The sequence below is a fragment of the Mya arenaria genome, chromosome 4, assembly GCF_026914265.1.
Source record: "Mya arenaria isolate MELC-2E11 chromosome 4, ASM2691426v1".
Lineage (NCBI taxonomy): Eukaryota > Metazoa > Mollusca > Bivalvia > Myida > Myidae > Mya > Mya arenaria.
This window is the reverse complement of record NC_069125.1, coordinates 15,557,394-15,576,355: the sequence shown is the minus strand read 5'-3', so window position 1 is coordinate 15,576,355 and position 18,962 is coordinate 15,557,394. Positions and strand designations below refer to the sequence as shown.

Sequence of the window (18,962 nt, the reverse complement as noted above, 5' to 3'; positions counted from 1 at the left end):
TGTACATGTATATGTTGTACATGTTTTCCGAGAAACATCAATTTAGTCATTTTTAAAAAATCGAAGTGTCTACGTGACATGTATTAATTATTGTCCAGGTGTATAATACATGTATTTTGTATTTATTGAAAGTCATATACGTGTATAACTGCAGTATAGTAAAGTTAGGCTTATCAAAATATAATTCGTTTAAGGTTACGCACCGTCCCCCCTCCCCCAATAAACAACAACAGCAACAACAATAACAACAACAACAAACATAATAATAACAAAAACAAAAACAACAACAACAACAACAACAACAAATGAAAACACAACAACAACAACAACATCAAATGAGAAGTTTCCGTGTCAATATGATATAATTTTGGTTGAGGACCACCAAACCCCTTCACACTTTTGGAACTTACGTTTGTTTCAATTCCTGAAAAAAGGGGCCGATGTCCTTAAATGCGTCACCAAGTGTCCAGTCTAACGTCAAATCCAGGGGCCGTGATTACGAACGGTCTTAGACTGAGTTCAGACTCTGACTTAAAAAGCACTTTTATTAAATGACAAAGAATCATGTTTATTCTATTCGGTACACAAAAAATAAAATGACATCTTCAAATAGTAATATTTAACATACAGCATTTTCATCATCAATACCATGGGCGGTACGAGGATTTCACGTTAGAGAGGGCGCAACTTAGGGGACGTAACCTTTTGACCTGCACCCGTCCCTCAGAACCGCTCTTGCCATGGAGGGGGGGAGGGGTATAATCCCCTACGAACGATTAAACAAGTTCTTGTCCGAAATGGTGCATTTTGTATGTATTTTGTTCCCTTTCTCCTATATTGATATTGTTGGTATTTTTTTTTTTTTGGGGGGGGGAGGGGCGCCGGGTGCCCCTTCCCTGGCGCCGCTAGTGAGTACTCAACTAGTCTAAGACTTTAGACTGTTCGTAATCGTCGCCACTGGATGCGTCTCTGGATATAGTTAATACACGAAAAAACATATGTGAAGTTTCAATAAAAAGGAAAGGAAAAAAAAAACACCCTTAACGAACATATTTTAGTCTAGGCCTTTTAATACTTAAAAATATGTAAAGACTCACCATGAATAGCACGAGGACTTTTTCCACCTGTTCACCGCCCGATTCGGTTCACTGATTCGCAAAACCATTTTAGCCCATTGACAGTCTAGCGACCGGTCTGAGGTGACAATTGGAAGACTTGTGTGAATTAAAGAAGTAATTGTAGAAAATAGTTTATTTACGGAGTTATTTTTTGTGCAAAGGCCACTAGAATTGCAATGTGTCAAGTTTGGGGTGTACTTTATTCGGAAATGAAATTTTAAACGTGCGTTTTGGTTCAAGACAAGATTTATTGGATTTCGTGCACCAGGTGTTCAGCGGATTGTCAAAGGTATGGTACATGATCATTCAAACTAATATTGTAGACATTTTACTTGATCAAAACGCCGTATTACTTCTTAAGATATTGATTTTGGTTTTAACTAAGTTTTAATACTCTGAAATATTTGAAATGCTTTAAAGTTTCTGGTCTACATTTAATCATCTGTAATTTGTGTTTCATCCGTGCTCGTATTAATAATTTCAAATGTTTGCATGCATCAAATAATAAAACGATTATTGCTGATAAAAAATAATAATCAAAACACAGAGGTTATATTTGCTCTGAATAATTTATACAGAAATAAAATAGAAATACTACTGCACCTAAATTACATATTATCATCATCCAATACTACTACTCCTCCAACAACTACATGTAGGTTTTGATTTCTAATTTAAATATACTACTACTACTACTACTACTACTACTACTACTACTACTATAACTACTACTACTACTACTACTACTACTACTACTACTACTACTACTACTACTACTACCTACTACTACTACTACTACTACTGCTACTGCTACTGCTACTGCTACTGCTACTACCACTGTCACTGCTGCTGCTGCTACTGCTGCTGCTGCTGCTTCTGTAGCAATTACTTCTTCTACTGTTATACTATTACTGATACAATACTACTTCAACTACACATACCTTTTCTACTTCTACTACTGCTGAACACTTGTTGCAGCAACAGAACAACTGTCATCACAATCATCATCATCATCATTATCATCATCATCATCATCATCATCATCATCATCATCATCATCATCATCAGTACCATCACCATTATGATCACCAGCAGTACCATCTTCATTATGATCACCAGCAGTACCATCACCATTATGATCACCAGCAGTTCCATCACCATTATGATCACCAGCAGTACCATCATCATTATGATCACCAGCAGTACCTTCACCATTATGATCACCAGCAGTACCATCATTATTATGATCACCAGCAGTACCATCAACATTATGATCATTACCATCATCACTATTATCACTAGCAGTATCATCATCATTATTATCACCATCAGTATCACCATCACTTATAATGAACACCAGCAGTACCATCACCATTATGATCACCAGCAGTACCATCAGCATTATGATCACCAGCAGTACCATCAGCATTATGATCACCAGCAGTTCCATCACCATTATGATCACCAGCAGTTCCATCACCATTATGATCATCAGCAGTACCATCATCATTATGATCACCAGCAGTACCATCACCATTATGATCACCAGCAGTACCATCATTATTATGATCACCAGCAGTACCATCATTATTATGATCATCAGCATTACCATCATCATAATGATCACCAGCAGTACCATCATTATTATGATCACCAGCAGTACCATCATCATTATGATCATCAGCAGTACCATCATCATAATGATCACCATCAATAGCATCATCATTATGATCACTAGCATTACCATCATCACTATAATCACTAGCAGTACCATCATCATTATTATCACCAGCAATATCATCATCACTTATAATGATCACCAGCAGTACCATCACCATTATGATCACCAGCAGTACAGTCATCATTATGATCACCAGCAGTATTCATCATCACTTTGATCATCAGCAATACCATCGATCATCATTATGATCACCAGCAGCATTCATCATCACTTTGATCATCAGCAATACCATCGATCATCATTATGATCACCAGCAGCATTCATCATCACTTTGATCATCAGCAATACCATTGATCATCATTATGATCACCAGCAGCATTCATCATCACTTTGATCATCAGCAATACCATCGATCATCATTATGATCACCAGCAGCATTCATTATCACTTTGATCATCAGCAATACCATCGATCATCATTATGATCACCAGCAGCATTCATCATCATTTAAAGTTATTGCTGTGAAAACTGAAACTTAAGGGAAGTTTGAATGCTTTAATTTTTATAATATTGTAGGAAGTTTGAATGCTTTAATTATATTTGCTTTGTGAATTTTGCATTTCCTACAGTCATCATTTTCTATAAAATTGACATAAATTTCTAAAGACAATTGAGAGCTCTCAGATGAAGAAGAAGGCATATAATATCATGAAAAAAATCAATCAAAATCATCTAGGTTTCAAACAGACTGTGATTTTAAAATTCAATTTTTATGAACATGGACAATTTTACTGCATTTGCAATTTTAAAATTATTTCTATACATTTCATGTAAAATGATATTTTTCTATACAAATAAGCCTCATGTTTAAGGTACTAGCTTTTTACTCTAAGCATTATGTTACATATTTTAAAATAAACGGATTTGGGCGATGAATTATGGTTGTGCATTTCTGTCTTACAAATGTGAAGGTGGATGCTCGTCACGCAATGAGCCATTTTTCTCATCAATTGTCTGTTCAATATGCATTATACATTAAGGAGACAAAGCAGCAACTGGCCGTGTTAATTTTATTAAAACAATAGATGTTGATTTCTGATTGTGTGGTGTTTGATCAGATAATCCTTGTTAGTCATTTAAGTACCTCCGATAACATCTCACTTATCTGATGTCCATCTTTAGCCGTGACCCAATAGGGGCGGTCATTTGAAAAACATCAACGATCTGTTTCACAGGTTTTCACTTGAATCACTGGACCAAATATTGAGAAATAGCCGAGCCTTCAACATTCATGTACCATTTCATTGATAAATATCGTCTCTATCAGTTTAAAATCTGTCGAAATCTATTTATTTTTAACAATAACATTTTGCAGATGGTTGGAAGTAAGGTTTAATCATTGCCCCGGGGGCGTATTTGTTAGGAATTTTCGACTACTCGGGTATTAAATGTAAATATGGAAAAATTCAATGTTTGTATATCTGAAATTAAATCTGAGGAATGTTTCAATATATGCTTAAAAATGTCGAAAAGCAAATAGTGTGTGTTCAATATAATAAATTCAATATTCTAAATGAACTGAAATTGAAAAAAAAGTATATCGCACAAAACAAATTAATCATTATTTTTGAATGACATTTTGACTGCTATGTAGTTTTTGTAATGCCTATAAAATGGACATTTTGAGAAATTTAATAATAATTTAAGTGCAAAAATTGGTCATTAACTTAACATTAATCATTGTAAGAACTACTTTAATAAAAATGACAATTCAATCTTGTAAGTAATTGCTTATATATAATCTGCTACTTAAATAATTATTTTTATATTCCTGACCCAATGGAGTATTCGAGACCCATTTTAGTCAGTTAAAATTCCATTAATATAATTATAGCATATTGTATGAAAAGTCATTTTATTTATTGAAAAAGCAGAATACATGTAAATTTGTAAATACTGCTTCGATAAATTTTGTTGTATGTCATCAAAAAATAAATACTGGTGCAACAGCTAAGGATTTCCTTGATATTATGGTAATGTTGATTTATGTCATTATGATGATGGAGACTTTAGTACTTAATTAAAACAATCACTTGCTGGGATTGAACCTGAACCCACATTTTCAAAGTGCATGAGTACTAAAATTTGCTACTTGCTAAACACTGCATTCATTTGGTTTGCATAACTTAGAGAGGGCGACACCTCGGAGCACAACTTCGTAGCACAGTTTTGTTTAACTGTGTTGTTTCCTTATAACCAATTTTTGTTTGTTTGAACTGGCACTTTATTTCTGTTCTTTTTCTTCATCAATCATTTTTGTTTCATGTTCGTTGTTATTTTGGGCTTGCCTTAAAATTGGTACACACACAGTCCATATTAATTTGAATGCTGGACATTTGTTATTGTTGTGGTCATTGCTAATTGGGGTTTTATTGTATGAAATGTCAACTATGACAAGTGTACTCATGTACTGGGCGTAAAAACTGGTAACAGACTTGTGCGACATGTCTGAATGCAGATAATTAATTTTCCGTATTGCGTGATGTATTTCTTGGGTTATTGGGTAATACTTAAAATGGTTGTGTGTCCTTTGTCCTTGGGCTGTAAGGTCACGCAACTTTTGAAACGTTGACATATACTGTGTCGGTGTTTTTTCAGCCCATTCCTCTCAAGAAAAAGTATATATTATTCCCCTACCAGGGTAAAAACCTCTATACATTTTTTCTATTTTTTTTAGGAAAATTGACCTCTGAACATTAAGAAATTGTAGCTATGAAGTGTGTTTCATGAATAATTTTTGGTCTGTTAAATAAAACATTTGAAAACAAGTTTGATCATGTGAATCATGTTGATGTAAATTTATGATTCTCCTTTTCGAAGGCCAGGTGCAGTCCTGCGCTAACTAAATTGTTAAAATAAAAAAACAAAAAGAAATTTTAATAAAAAATAATTATCTAAGTGTAATGCACAAAAGGTCAGAAAATCAAAATATGACTAAATCAAAATCTATCCAGCAATCATTTATTGGAGAGACATTTGAGTGAACACTAAGATATTAAAGTACTCGGGTATCTGTAAAACTATTTAGGGAAAGGTTAAATTATTTTCAGCCTTGAATCAAATTATTAACTTAAATTTCTAAATGAAAAGTTTTTCAGATTTGGTTTAAATTTATTGATACTTTTAAGTAAAGAAGTCTCTTTGTTAATTATGTCTCCCCCTCTCTGGGGGAGACATATTGTTTTTGCCCTGTCCGTCAGTCCGGTAGTCCGGTAGTCCGGTAGTCCGTCAGTCCGTCCGTACGTCACACTTCGTTTCCGATCGATAACTGGAAAACCGCATGACCTAGGATCACCAAACTTGGTAGGGAGGTTGGTCATGAGGTGTAGAAGATCCCTATTGTTTTTGGGGTCACTAGGTCAAAGGTCAAGGTCGCGGCGACCCCCAATGTAAAAAACATTTCCGCTCAATATCTTGACAATGGTTTGACCTAGGTTCACCAAACTTGGTAGGGAGGTTGGTCATGAGGTGTAGAAGATCCCTATTGTTTTTGGGGTCACTAGGTCAAAGGTCAAGGTCGCGGCGACCCCCAATGTAAAAAACATTTCCGCTCAATATCTTGACAATGGTTTGACCTAGGTTCACCAAACTTGGTAGGGAGGTTGGTCATGAGGTGTAGAAGATCCCTATTGTTTTTGGGGTCACTAGGTCAAAGGTCAAGGTCGCGGCGACCCCCAATGTAAAAAACATTTCCGCTCAATATCTTGAGAATGGTTTGACCTAGGTTCACCAAACTTGGTAGGGAGGTTGGTCGTGAGGTGTAGAGGATCCCTATTGTTTTTGGGGTCACTAGGTCAAAGGTCAAGGTCGCGGCGACCCCCAATGTAAAAAAACATTTCCGCTCAATATCTTGAGAATGGTTTGACCTAGGTTCACCAAACTTGGTAGGGAGGTTGGTCGTGAGGTGTAGAGGATCCCTATTGTTTTTGGGGTCACTAGGTCAAAGGTCAAGGTCGCGGCGACCCCCAATGTAAAAAACATTTCCGCTCAATATCTTGAGAATGGTTTGACCTAGGTTCACCAAACTTGGTAGGGAGGTTGGTCGTGAGGTGTAGAGGATCCCTATTGTTTTTGGGGTCACTAGGTCAAAGGTCAAGGTCGCGGCGACCCCCAATATAAAAAACATTTCTGCTCAAAATCTTGAGAACGGTTTGACCTAGGTTCACCAAACTTGGTAGGGAGGTTGGTCATGAGGTGTAGAAGATCCCTATTGTTTTTGGGGTCACTAGGTCAAAGGTCAAGGTCGCGGCGACCCCCAATGTAAAAAACATTTCCGCTCAATATCTTGAGAATGGTTTGACCTAGGTTCACCAAACTTGGTAGGGAGGTTGATCATGAGGTTTAGAAAACTCCTATATTTTGTGGGGTCACAAGGTCAAAGGTCAACGTCGCTGTGACCTCTAATGTAAAAAAATATTTCCGTGCAATATCAGGAGAATGCTTTGATCTAGGTTCACCAAACTTTGAAGTGAGGTTGGTCATGATGTCTAGTTGATTTTGCAATCAGTTGGTCAAAGGTCAAGGTCACTGACCTTGAGGTGAAGAACCGGTTTCTGCTCAATAACTCAAGAACGTTTACACCCAGGAACTTCATACTTGGTATGCCAGTTAGTCATGACTAGTTGATGGCCCCTATTGATTTTGGGATCCATCATTGATTATTTCTCACCTACGACCACACAATGGGGGAGACATGCGCTTTTTCAAAAAAGCAATCTCTAGTTGTACTTAAATATATATAAAAGAATCCAATTTGGCGTAACCTTCGTGCTGTGAAATATTATAAATGTGCACCTACTGAATGGCAAGGTATAGTTGTGGTCTGAAAAAATAGGGTTTGGAATTCATTTGAAATTTAATAGTGTGTACTGGTTTCACGAAGATTGCTTCATTGTTCTTTCGATTGTTGAAAATGAGGACAGATTACCAGTGTAGACAAATGCATGTCGATAAAAGGCTGTGCTGAAAACTGACACCCGTAGAGATTATAGTCAATTATGTGTAGTCGTTGATTTGTAGACAAATGTTACCTATACGCATGGGGATTTCAGATGATTCATTCTATACTAGGTTGTGTTTCAAGTTTAAATGGTTCGTATTTCTAAAAAGCTAAGATGAAAAACCTATAGAATGGTAGTCGACCAAATAATGCATTTTTCAAAACTAGTGATTTATAAAGGAGTAGACTGGTATGTCAAAAAACGATGATAGACCTTGTGATTTATTATAAGGAGGCTTTAAAACACAATAATGTGCGGGTGTATACATAATGTATTCAGCCATATCAGATTTAATGCGGAAATATTTTGAAAAAATATAAGTGAGGAATATACTGGATTTTATTATTTTGATCAAATAAGAAAGCGAGTTTTGTTGACAACGTCACAAGTGTGATAACTTTTCTAGTTCTTTTTTTGTGTGTGTGTAATTTGGACAAACTTAACTCTTTCAGAAGTGGTTGGATGTGAATTGTTACCCTGCCTGGAAGGCTGCAAATTGCTGTGTGTATAGACAATCCGGCAAAAACATTGGTAATTAAGCTAAAATTTTGAAGTTAAAACAATTTCTCTTTTTTTTTATGGTCATATTTTATTTTTTAAAAACAACAAAATCACAGACAATAATCCATATAAACACCATGAAAGAATTGTTGGTATAAATTTTCAAATTCTTAATATAAATACAAAAAGAATTTAGTGCTGAACATACAATATTATCAGCAACTTCTTCGCTCGGGATAACAAATTCTGTCTTTTATGTAAGTATTTCGTTGATATCTTATTAGAAAATCCTTTTATTAGACAGAATATCTATTTATAGCATTGATGTATGTGTTCATAATCGCAATCAATGACAATATACGCAGAATCATTCAAAGTGATTTGTTTAGATCGAATGACAAAAAAACAAATTAAATGCACTTTTTCTTAATGGCTATTATCTTCATAAAAGGGCTGAAAACCATCAATAAGAAATTATGCTTACCGTAATCACTTAATTGGTCTTAAATTTTAAAGTACATGTGATATTTAATTATTATAAAACGTTCGTTAACTGGGTTAGTATGTAATAGTCAGAATAATGGTGATCAAATATTTCTAAAGATAAAATCTATTTCTATTCTTTAGATTAAGATTTAGTTATGATCAGGTTAATGAAGTATATGTAATAGTTAGATGACATGAAGTAAATTCTTAATGATTAAGAATGGGTGGGGTGAGCGTAACGAATGAGTCCATTCTTATTTATTATCAAGATTTTAATGACTTCAGGTCATCTAACTGACTTAAAGTACAACCTCATTGTCTGATACATTGTCCACACAAAATCTGACACAGGGAAGCAGACTTATAATGGATCTCAAAGACAATATTTGAGCATATATCAACATTTGTTGAAGGGTTCAAACTGTCAGTATCTTCAAGTTTTAACTCTCTTGATGATTCTACACCCTTTATTTCGTATTCAAAAACAAAATCAGTAAAAAGTACATTTTTAAAACCATAAGCAATTAAATTAGTCCCTTTAATTGACAATGCATGTTCAGAATTTTCTTTAAAAAGGAAGTGTTGACTTATTAACAAAACAAGGTCTCGACATGTTTACGAAATTAAAATATATGTTTTTGTTTTGTTGAATATTAGTTATGACTCGAGTGTAAAGACTCAAAATTTCCTTTTCACCAAATTTTATATTCTTGTTTATTTCGATGTCTTTATGGACTTAGCTTTAAATTTATATAAAGCTATCTGTTTAAAAAAAAATCATTCATTATTTTGTTGAAATTTCAATTTAACGAAGAAGATGATCTTGTCAGATCTTGTGTAAGTCCACATTATATAACAATGAAATAAATTTGTTTGAAAAGTTTACTATCTTATCATGGTCGTAGAGTATTTTAAAAACCCTTTGTAGTAAATTTAATACTTAAGACAGATCAATACCGATTTCTGTTCTTCTTTTGAAAGAATTCAATATTTTAAGGTGTTTTACATTGGCGGGACATCCATTAAGAAGCTTATTTACTGTTTGGGGTATTTAAACCGCCTTTTGTGTAAATTTGTCTAACGAAAAGTTTCTATGGGCTATAAGATTGATTGAAATTTTCTCACAGTGTAATTTCTGAATGACTGAATCAGTGGAACTCCAATACCAAAATTAGTTGAAAGAGGTCAAGAAACATGTTTGTATTATAAAGTCTGATTTTAAAAATCTTATTGATTAAAGATCAATAACTTCAGTATCAATAAGTGTATGGTATTAATTTTTATGCCCCCTTTTGAAAAAAGTGGGGTATATTGTTTTGCACATGTCGGTCGGTCGGTCTGTCTGTCTGTCGGTCGGTCGGTCGGAATACCAAATGGTTTCCGATCAATAACTTGAGAACGCTTTGACCGAGGGACCTCATACTTGGTATGTGTATTGGTCATCACCAGCAGATGAACCCTATTGATTTTGAGGTCAGTGGGTCAAAGGTCAAGGTCAGTGTGACCTTTACATGAAAAACGGTTTCCGATCAATAACTTGAGAACGCTTTGACCCAGGAACCTCATACTTGGTAGGTGTATTGGTCATGACCAGCAGATGAACCCTATTGATTTTGAGGTCAGTGGGTCAAAGGTCAAGGTCAGTGTGACCTTAACATGAAAAACGGTTTCCGATCAATAACTTGAGAACGCTTTGACCCAGGGACCTCATACTAGGTAGGCTTATTGGTCATGACCAGCAGATGAACCCTATTGATTTTGAGGTCAGTGGGTCAAAGGTCAAGGTCAGTGTGACCTTTACATGAAAAACGGTTTCCGATCAATAACTTGAGAACGCTTTGACCCAGGAACCTCATACTTGGTAGGTGTATTGGTCATGACCAGCAGATGAACCCTATTGATTTTGAGGTCAAAGGTCAAGGTCAGTGTGACCTTAACATGAAAAACGGTTTCCGATCAATAACTTGAGAACGCTTTGACCCAGGGACCTCATACTAGGTAGGCTTATTGGTCATGACCAGCAGATGAACCCTATTGATTTTGAGGTCAGTGGGTCAAAGGTCAAGGTCAGTGTGACTGTAAGCTGAATAAAGGTTTTCTGATTGTCCATATTTTATTTTCTTATATAGTAGACAGTAGAAATTTATATGTCACTAAATGCATGAGTTGAAGTATCAGTTTTCAGTGAACATCTAGTTTAATTATGCCCCCCTTCGAAGCAGAGGGGTTATATAATTGCTTTGCACATGTCGGTCGGTCTGTTGGAAGACCAAAGCTTGTCCGAGTGATAACTCAACAATTCCCGGACCTATGGTCATCAAACTTGACATGAAGATTAGGTATGACCAGTAGATGACCTGCCTCATATGCATCCAATGACAAATCAGCTGTCATTTCAGTCCATGCATATTTCATTCAATTGTCCAAATATTTCTGGCAACTTGGCGCTCAGGGGGCATAATGTTTGACAAACATCTCTTGTCCCCTTTGGTGTGGTGCTAAATTTCAGCTGAAATAAAATTGGAAAAGGATATGAAGAAAATTGCTAAGTAAGGTAATATTTTATAATTATTTTGTCAACAGTTGAAGTCTTTAAATTATGTGATGGATTTATAGTTATAAGTACAGTACAGTACAAATACGATAATTGGAGGACGCTGCAAACTTCTCCTTAACACACATGCAGTTCTCAAGCAATGCATCTGTTTGATATATCACCATTTTACTGTATTAAATAATCTAAAAATGTTGAAAAAATAAATAAGTAGAAATTATTTCATAAAAGGATGAATATAAAAAAAATCGTCAAAAGACTCTTTGATAGTAGCTTTTTTTAGATGTAGACTTTAATAGCCACTTGTCCGGTTCATTTATGTTAATAGATCTTAAATGACTGCTATATTATGCACCAGTCAATTGTAACCACGGTCCCCCCAGGTCCGGGGAATAGCGGGTACTTTGACTTTCAGTCCAGCCAACCCCGGGTAAAATCTTGTCCTGCGGGGAGGAACTGCTGGTGAAATCTTTGCCAAATGCCCCTGCACCCCAGGGAGCCTAGGTAAGGCCCATTCCCTGCTATATTATTCGCGAAGACAAAACCACCGCATTCACCCAGCACTCCGGGGCCACCTGAAAGGTAAAAACATGGCCCATTTCCCCGGCTATCACTGGACCTGGGGGGGCTGTGGCTACAATTAACTGGTGGATTACTCAATCATATTTGCTTTTTAAAACTTTCATAGAACAGGACATATTAAAGTATCATCTTGGACATACAGGCAGGTGTACATAGGGTGGGCAGCATAGTCTCGTCTGAACAATAACTAATAAAAAGCCTTTGTCCAATCAAAATTATGGTAATGTACAACCAGGTATTACCAATCTTGGTGTCCTAAAATAAGACGGGCATAATTTGCAACAGTTGGCACTCTTGTTTTCACTTTTTGATTTGGTTCTAAATTGGACACATATTTACACTCATACGCACATATTCTACCTGAATCTCTGTTTTTTGTCCCCTAATGAATTTTCCAAGCTATAAGTATTGTAGATGATATATACCAGTATTATATAGAAACAATCAAAGTAAAAAATTATGAATTGTAATAATAAATAATGTATAAAATACTGGTTGGATATAAAGTGTCATTCAAGACTGTTTAATACTGTCAGAGTGCCAAGTTTACTGTGATTTTTATCTAAAAAACAAGGTTTTAAACTTCCCATTTCTTCTCGTTATATTTATCATTGCTTAATTAAATTTAGTAATTCTAATGAAATTCTTGCATATTCCATCATAACAAACCATAAACAATATTTATGCTTATTTCGCCATTAATTTTAAATTCAATGATTCAATACAATGTTTTATGACAACTAATGTAGGTTTTATTTCGCATGGTCTGACTAATTTTCTTAACGTTTAATGTTACAACAGTTTCTTAAGTAAATATTTAGGCTTAATAAGATCGAGTCGTCATTATAGTATATTTATTTCTCACCGTCTGTGAACATGGTTATGTTTATAGCAACTGTGATCTGTAACATGTAACTGAAAAAATTATATATTGAATCAACATTAATTAGGCCTTACCAAAAAATATTTGTTTCAGGAAACCCTGGTGCCCTGTAACCTAGTAAAAACAACTCCCGACACAAGATTTTTTTTACCCCTAAAAACCAATAAATAACAACTATAAAAACAACTGGATTGGATGTTTGTACAGGTCGTCTGTCCTCAATATCAAAATTATAAACGTAAATTAACTTTAAGTAAAATTTATTTTACAACATCCCAAGATTTTTTTCAAATATATATTATATATATTTCCTAAGACAAGACCAATTTCACATTAATTAATTTAAACATTACTAAACTTTAAAACAACAACAAAAATCTTCATTTCTACCCTACTTAAAGTCTTTGAGACAGTAAATGCCCTATTTTTTATTACACAGACATTTTTTAAGCCTTGCATTAATATTTATGAGTTCATTTCCTATAGCCATGCATTTCAAAGGTTTAACACTAGATGAAATTCTGAATCAACCTGTTGTTAGGAATAATATCTGGTGTGAAAATATTCAAATTGAACCTTTATTATTCTGACTTACTTCTTATGGTCTGTGGTTTTTGTTATGGTTGAAAAAGATTTCAGAAATTATGGTTATAGATGGATAAATCTGTTTTGACACATTATTTTATGAAGGTCAAGGTCAGCTTTTAACTGGGATCATACATAATGTGTATGGTATATAGAGTACTATTATACTACTTAATAATGTGTATGGTATATAGAGTACTATTATACTACTTAATAATGTGTATGGTATATAGAGTACTATTATACTACTTAATAATAATGTGTATGGTATATAGAGTACTATTATACTACTAAATAGAGCATAATTTGTTATTAAATTAATAACTTGTTATTGCTGAAAATGATAGAGCTTATAGAATTAACTTTCCTTTATCAAAAACTGATCCAAAGTACATGTAGATTTCTGACAAATAAGTTACTACTATAATTATTTAAATAATTGGGCCTAAAATTATTTTTTATAAAATACGCCATGTATAAAATTAAACAATGCAATTTAAAATTCCAGCCATGCAGTGACTAGTCAGTTTTTTTAAGAGAAAAAAAGTTATAGACTGTCAGTGATATTAAGTACCTTCAGGAGTCAAACCAGGAATTAATGTTAGAAGGGGGTGAAACTAAGGGGCACAACCTTTTCACAATCGCCTCTGCCTCCGAACTAAAATTTAAATAGTTTAAATTGTTGTCATGGGGTTTTTGAGATACTCCCCCCCCATGGAATTTTTTCAATTTCTATTCCGATATGGTGTATCAATTTAAGAATGAGCATAATATTTCATATCTCTTTTTTCTCCGATAACCATACAAAAGTAAATATGGACAATGTAAGAGAGAAAGGGCCCCCGCCAGCTGCCCCCTCCCACCACCCCCGCTAAACCCGCTTAAGATCTTTTGTAGTTGTTGTTCAGGTGTCCTTGTCATTGTGGTGAACTTGGTAGGGTATATTGACAGTCATGTATTCAATACGCACATGTATAGAACATAACTTCGGCTCAGGTTGTACGGTTAGCTCAGTGGTTAAGGGCACTTGCTTCTCACCTAGGCGACCCAGGTTTGATTCCCGGTCGGGGGGGCATATGAGTTTTGTTTATGGACCACACTCTCACGTAAAATCGTGCCACTGAGAGTGATTAAAATATATAATGTTGTCATATCTTGTTTCACAATCGTTGTAAAATAAATAAGTTTAAACTATCTGGCTTTATTATTGTTAAGTTAGGCCCCTTGTGAGACAATGGTATGGGTTATATAATGGCATTCAAAAATTTACCAGACATATATTGTTTGTCTTAAATACTATCAATTTGCGACTTTAATATGACAATTATATATGACAGACGAGGCATTTTAAATCTATAAATTTTGAAAACTTGGAATCAATTTAATACGCTGTATACGGAATAAATTGGTATTCAAATAAAACAACTCCTTGTTCAAACGGAAAATTCTGCTTATGAATATACAAATATTTGAACAAGTCTTAAAGTTTTTAACAGAAGTGGGAAGTTTGTGTAAATGTCCGTTATTATACAGACATTTAAATATAAAATAGAAATACTTTTCCGCTCTCTTTTCAAATTTCTGCACAATTATTCCCTTGTCTGTTTTTGGCAGAAAAAGTAGTTTAGGGATTATGAAATAACATCGCGGTAATCCTGCATGAGTGTATCTATACCAGCGCTTAATTTTCATGTAAATTTAAGTTCAGATGAACTTGATAAACCCTGCGCACAGGTAGTCTTTATAGATAATTTCGTGCAAGTGAATCGTAGAATCGTAAACCATGTATACAATTATCAAAATTATGAGCTAATAAATATTTCTTCCTTGAGGCACCCATAATGTAATAAAACTTTATTTTTTTACCTTCAAATCAGAGCTGATATCAGCATGAAGGAAATGTTGACAGCATTTAATTAAACCTGTGTGTAGTGTTGGGAATCGGTTGCAATTTTACTATCGATGATTGGTTCCACTCAAGTAACCGATTATGGATAGTACAATCGGTTTTTAAAATACTAGATAGTACCTGAGTTGTAGTTTTATTCATGTCAAAATATTTACATACATGTATATATAGAAAAGTTTGAAATAAATGTTATCAAAGTTGTATGCAAAAGGGTCGGGCCACAAGTTATCAACAACATTAGTTACGGCCCTCCCCTTATAGTTTCGTTAGAGTTAACAAGATGATTGGTATGTAAAGTAGTATATGCTAAAAAGAGCATAATGCATAATATGCTAAAAGTATATAATGTATTTAATTTGTGAATTTATTCATGTACAGTATTAAACCCTTAATCATTATATGCATATACCTTATGTCTATGATTGAAGTTATTAAGTGTTGTTGTGTAAAAAATAGTTCATTTTCTTGCTCATTGTGGCTTTCATCAGCCATTTTGTTAAAGATAACATCTGAACACTAAGTACTAATATTTTTTATATTTTTTTTTTTGATAATCGATTATAACTAAATACTATTGATTGTCGCCGATTTCAGGCCCAACCAATTGATTTTCGATTATAATCGATCATCGGAACATCACTACCTGTGTGTACATATCTTTTCCTCTAAATCTCAGCACAAATTTATTCCATTGTGAAAATTTACTATCATGATTTTTATCATGATTTAAATGGCAGTACATATTTAGATCTTTGTGTCAATTTTGCACTTAAGCAAAGCATGATCATGTTGCATGAGTGTGAATGATAAAACTCGCCTAAAAAAATTTTTTTCTTGGTTGATCACAGAGGCTAATCCAGTTGATGTTAAAGGGGGCGTGCCCTAGGGGCACAACCTTTTGACAAGCACCCCTCCTTTTGAACCAAAATTAATATAATGTTGAGATTGTTGGATAGGGATGGTGGGGGGGGGGGGGGTACTCGCTCAAGGAATTTTTAACATTTCAAGACTAAAATGGTGTACTTCAAGCGTAATTTAATATTTTTTTCTCCGATATTGACTAAAAAGTTGAACTTGAATTGTTTTAGTGGGGGCATGTTCGCTGGATGTGACTTCCCTGTTCTGAGAATGTAACTTAATATACCATTTTTTTATGATGTACACATGTATAATTCAATTATTCAGTGTATAAAGTTTAAAAAACTTATCAGACTAAACTGACAATGATCAAATCATGTGACATATTCTTTTTGCCAAATGGGGGATGTAAATTTATGTAGATTTTCGTCAACTTTAATTCCATATAAAGCAAGTTTAAATGCTACTTAGAATTCATAGCGTGTCTTTGATATATATAGTGATTGCCAGCTTTATTTAGAAATTGAAAAGAACCGAAGATTATGCATTACATTAAAGTTATAAATGTTCACGCTGATTTTGCATTTATTAAAGGAAAATTATTTGGTCACGGTATATTCAATATATTTGGGGGAACTGAATTTAAATCCAGACATCATAAAAGCTGAATTTGTGAAGCTTAAAGACAAATGTACCTACTGTTGTAGTAAGAAAAGTAGGACGGTCTCGTGGTTTAGCTGTATTTTACCCATCACCGATTTAAATATATTGAGGCCCTCATAGATGATCATAAGCTCGTGTAGTTGGTTCATCCGGATCTATTTTTATTAATGAATAGACAGGGCTTAGTTATGACTTTCAAATGTGTGAGGCCCTGACATAATTAGTTCACTAAGTGTAGTTGATTCATCCGAATCTATTATTTTATTAATTAATTGACACAGTTCTTTTATGACTTTCAAATTGAATGTTTGAGGCCCTAATAGTTCATAGTTGGTTCATCCAGATCTAATTTTTTTTAAATAATGGACACAGATTTTTTATGACTCAAATGTGTGAGGCCCTGACATAATTAGTTCACAATGTATAGTTGAATCCTCCAGATCTATTTTTATTCATCAATGGACACAGTTTTGTTATGACTTTTAAATGTGTAAGGGCCGGCCTCATAATTAGTTTTTACTGTGTTTCAAAAGTTGATTCATCCAAATCTATTTTTATTCATCAATGGAAACAGCTTTTTTTATGTCTTTATAGTGTACTAAAATTAAGATTTGCTTCTAAACTTAATTTTGTATACACAGCTGTTTTCATTAAGTATTATAGACCTGTATACTTGTCTTTAAATGTGCTTGAATATTCAAATCATTTGATTTTGTTTTTGAACTGTATATATCTGAGATTTTTTTTTTTTTTTTTTTTTAAATTTAATATCGAGTGCCAAGATGATAATAAATTCCTTACAACATGGATATTTGAAAAAAAAAATCGCAGATTGATAGTTTTCATTTGGTCAACTTATTAAGCTTCACAAAAGTTGCGCAAATTAATATCATCGACGAAATAGTATTCAACATCTTTTAAATTTACTTTTTCGAGTTTCTTTTATTTACCTACGGTCCCTGTGGACGTCGGAATGTGACGGATCAAATTGATTCACCCTGATTTGGTATTGAAGACACCTTAATGAATTATTGATCAGATAAATACGAAAGAAAAATAATTGTTGCCGACAGTCGATCTGAACTGTCCCATCGACTGCTGAATACCTAATCTGCTTATGTTGACACGGGGAAATAGTTTAGTTTAATTGATAGTTTTGTTGAGATTGTCCAACTGTGCAGGTAGGCATTGTTGTACTTTATTTAAAATTAAGAGTTCAGTTTGGATATTTAAAATAATGTTTTCTGTGAATAATGAAAATGATCAATGGATGTTTTATTTTAAAACAGGATCAGATCTTGAAGGTAGATTTTTTTTCTTTTTATTTTGAATTTAGTTGCATGTTTATATACTTATTTATAATTATCAAAAAGAAACACTAAATTTAGTTTATTTTTGCAGTTTTTTAGGGGAAGATACTCTGTTTAAAATTTATTTATTTAATGACAAAGATTTGAGAAAAAAATGTGAATTTACATTTTCATAATGTATCATATTGATACAGTAGAAAACTTATTAAATTATAAATCAAAGGGAGTGTTTAACATACTACAGAACCAAAAGGTTTTTTTGGGGGAAAAAAGTATGTTTTAAATTTAACTTCAATGATAAGATCAAAATTGGCTGATTACACAGAAATGAATTAAGCTTAGAGATAAAATTTTCAATTTACTTCAAACTTGTATGTAGAGCAAGTCTTGACATTTCGGAGAACTTTGATCAAATAATAAAATTTTCAAAAGCAACCACAACCCGATATATGTAAAACATGTATGTCACGTTCCAGGCACAACTGTAATTGCAATTATACACAGCGTGGGCTGAACTGCTCGTGAATAATTTCAATTACTTGCATATTTCCTGGCAGGTGACATAAATGTTTTGTACCACGTTAACGACAATTTTTTTGTTCAATAACTAGCACATGATATAAGTGAATATCGTTAAATTTTATTGGCACTCTAGTTTAGCATTTAAACAATTAAGCTGCTACTTCATAATGTTTCTATTCTATGGAAGTTTTAATGTATTAAATAGATAAAATTACAATGCGAACAAACAAAATGATAACGTATGAGCTTT

The 18,962-nt window shown here is 33.8% G+C and overlaps 2 protein-coding genes across 7 annotated transcripts in view; one reads left to right on the top strand and one right to left on the bottom strand.

The window, feature by feature from the left end:
• The first annotated feature begins 1,206 nt into the window (after window positions 1–1,206).
• LOC128231960 (uncharacterized) overlaps window positions 1,207–18,962 on the top strand; it is a 35,183-nt gene continuing 17,427 nt past the window's right edge. Inside the window, exons 1-2 of one of the 6 annotated variants that reach the window (XM_052945254.1) lie at window positions 1,207–1,407; window positions 8,312–8,390. The gene's annotated coding sequence lies outside the window, so the exon portion shown is untranslated. Of the gene's footprint in view, window positions 1,408–7,941; window positions 8,049–8,139; window positions 8,391–8,420; window positions 8,618–17,961; window positions 18,062–18,962 lie in introns of those variants that run through there. The other 5 variants (XM_052945252.1, XM_052945255.1, XM_052945253.1 and 2 more) reach the window with 5 other exon arrangements.
• Window positions 2,459–2,956, bottom strand: LOC128230653 (putative carbonic anhydrase 2). The gene has a single exon (XM_052943096.1). It carries the CDS (start codon window positions 2,954–2,956, stop codon window positions 2,459–2,461), a length of 498 nt encoding a protein of 165 aa, XP_052799056.1.

Bases quoted from the DNA above. Each gene is read 5' to 3' on its own strand.
- LOC128230653 (XM_052943096.1), bottom strand. From the start codon at position 2,956: ATGGTGATGGTACTGCTGGTGATCATTATAAGTGATGATGATATTGCT.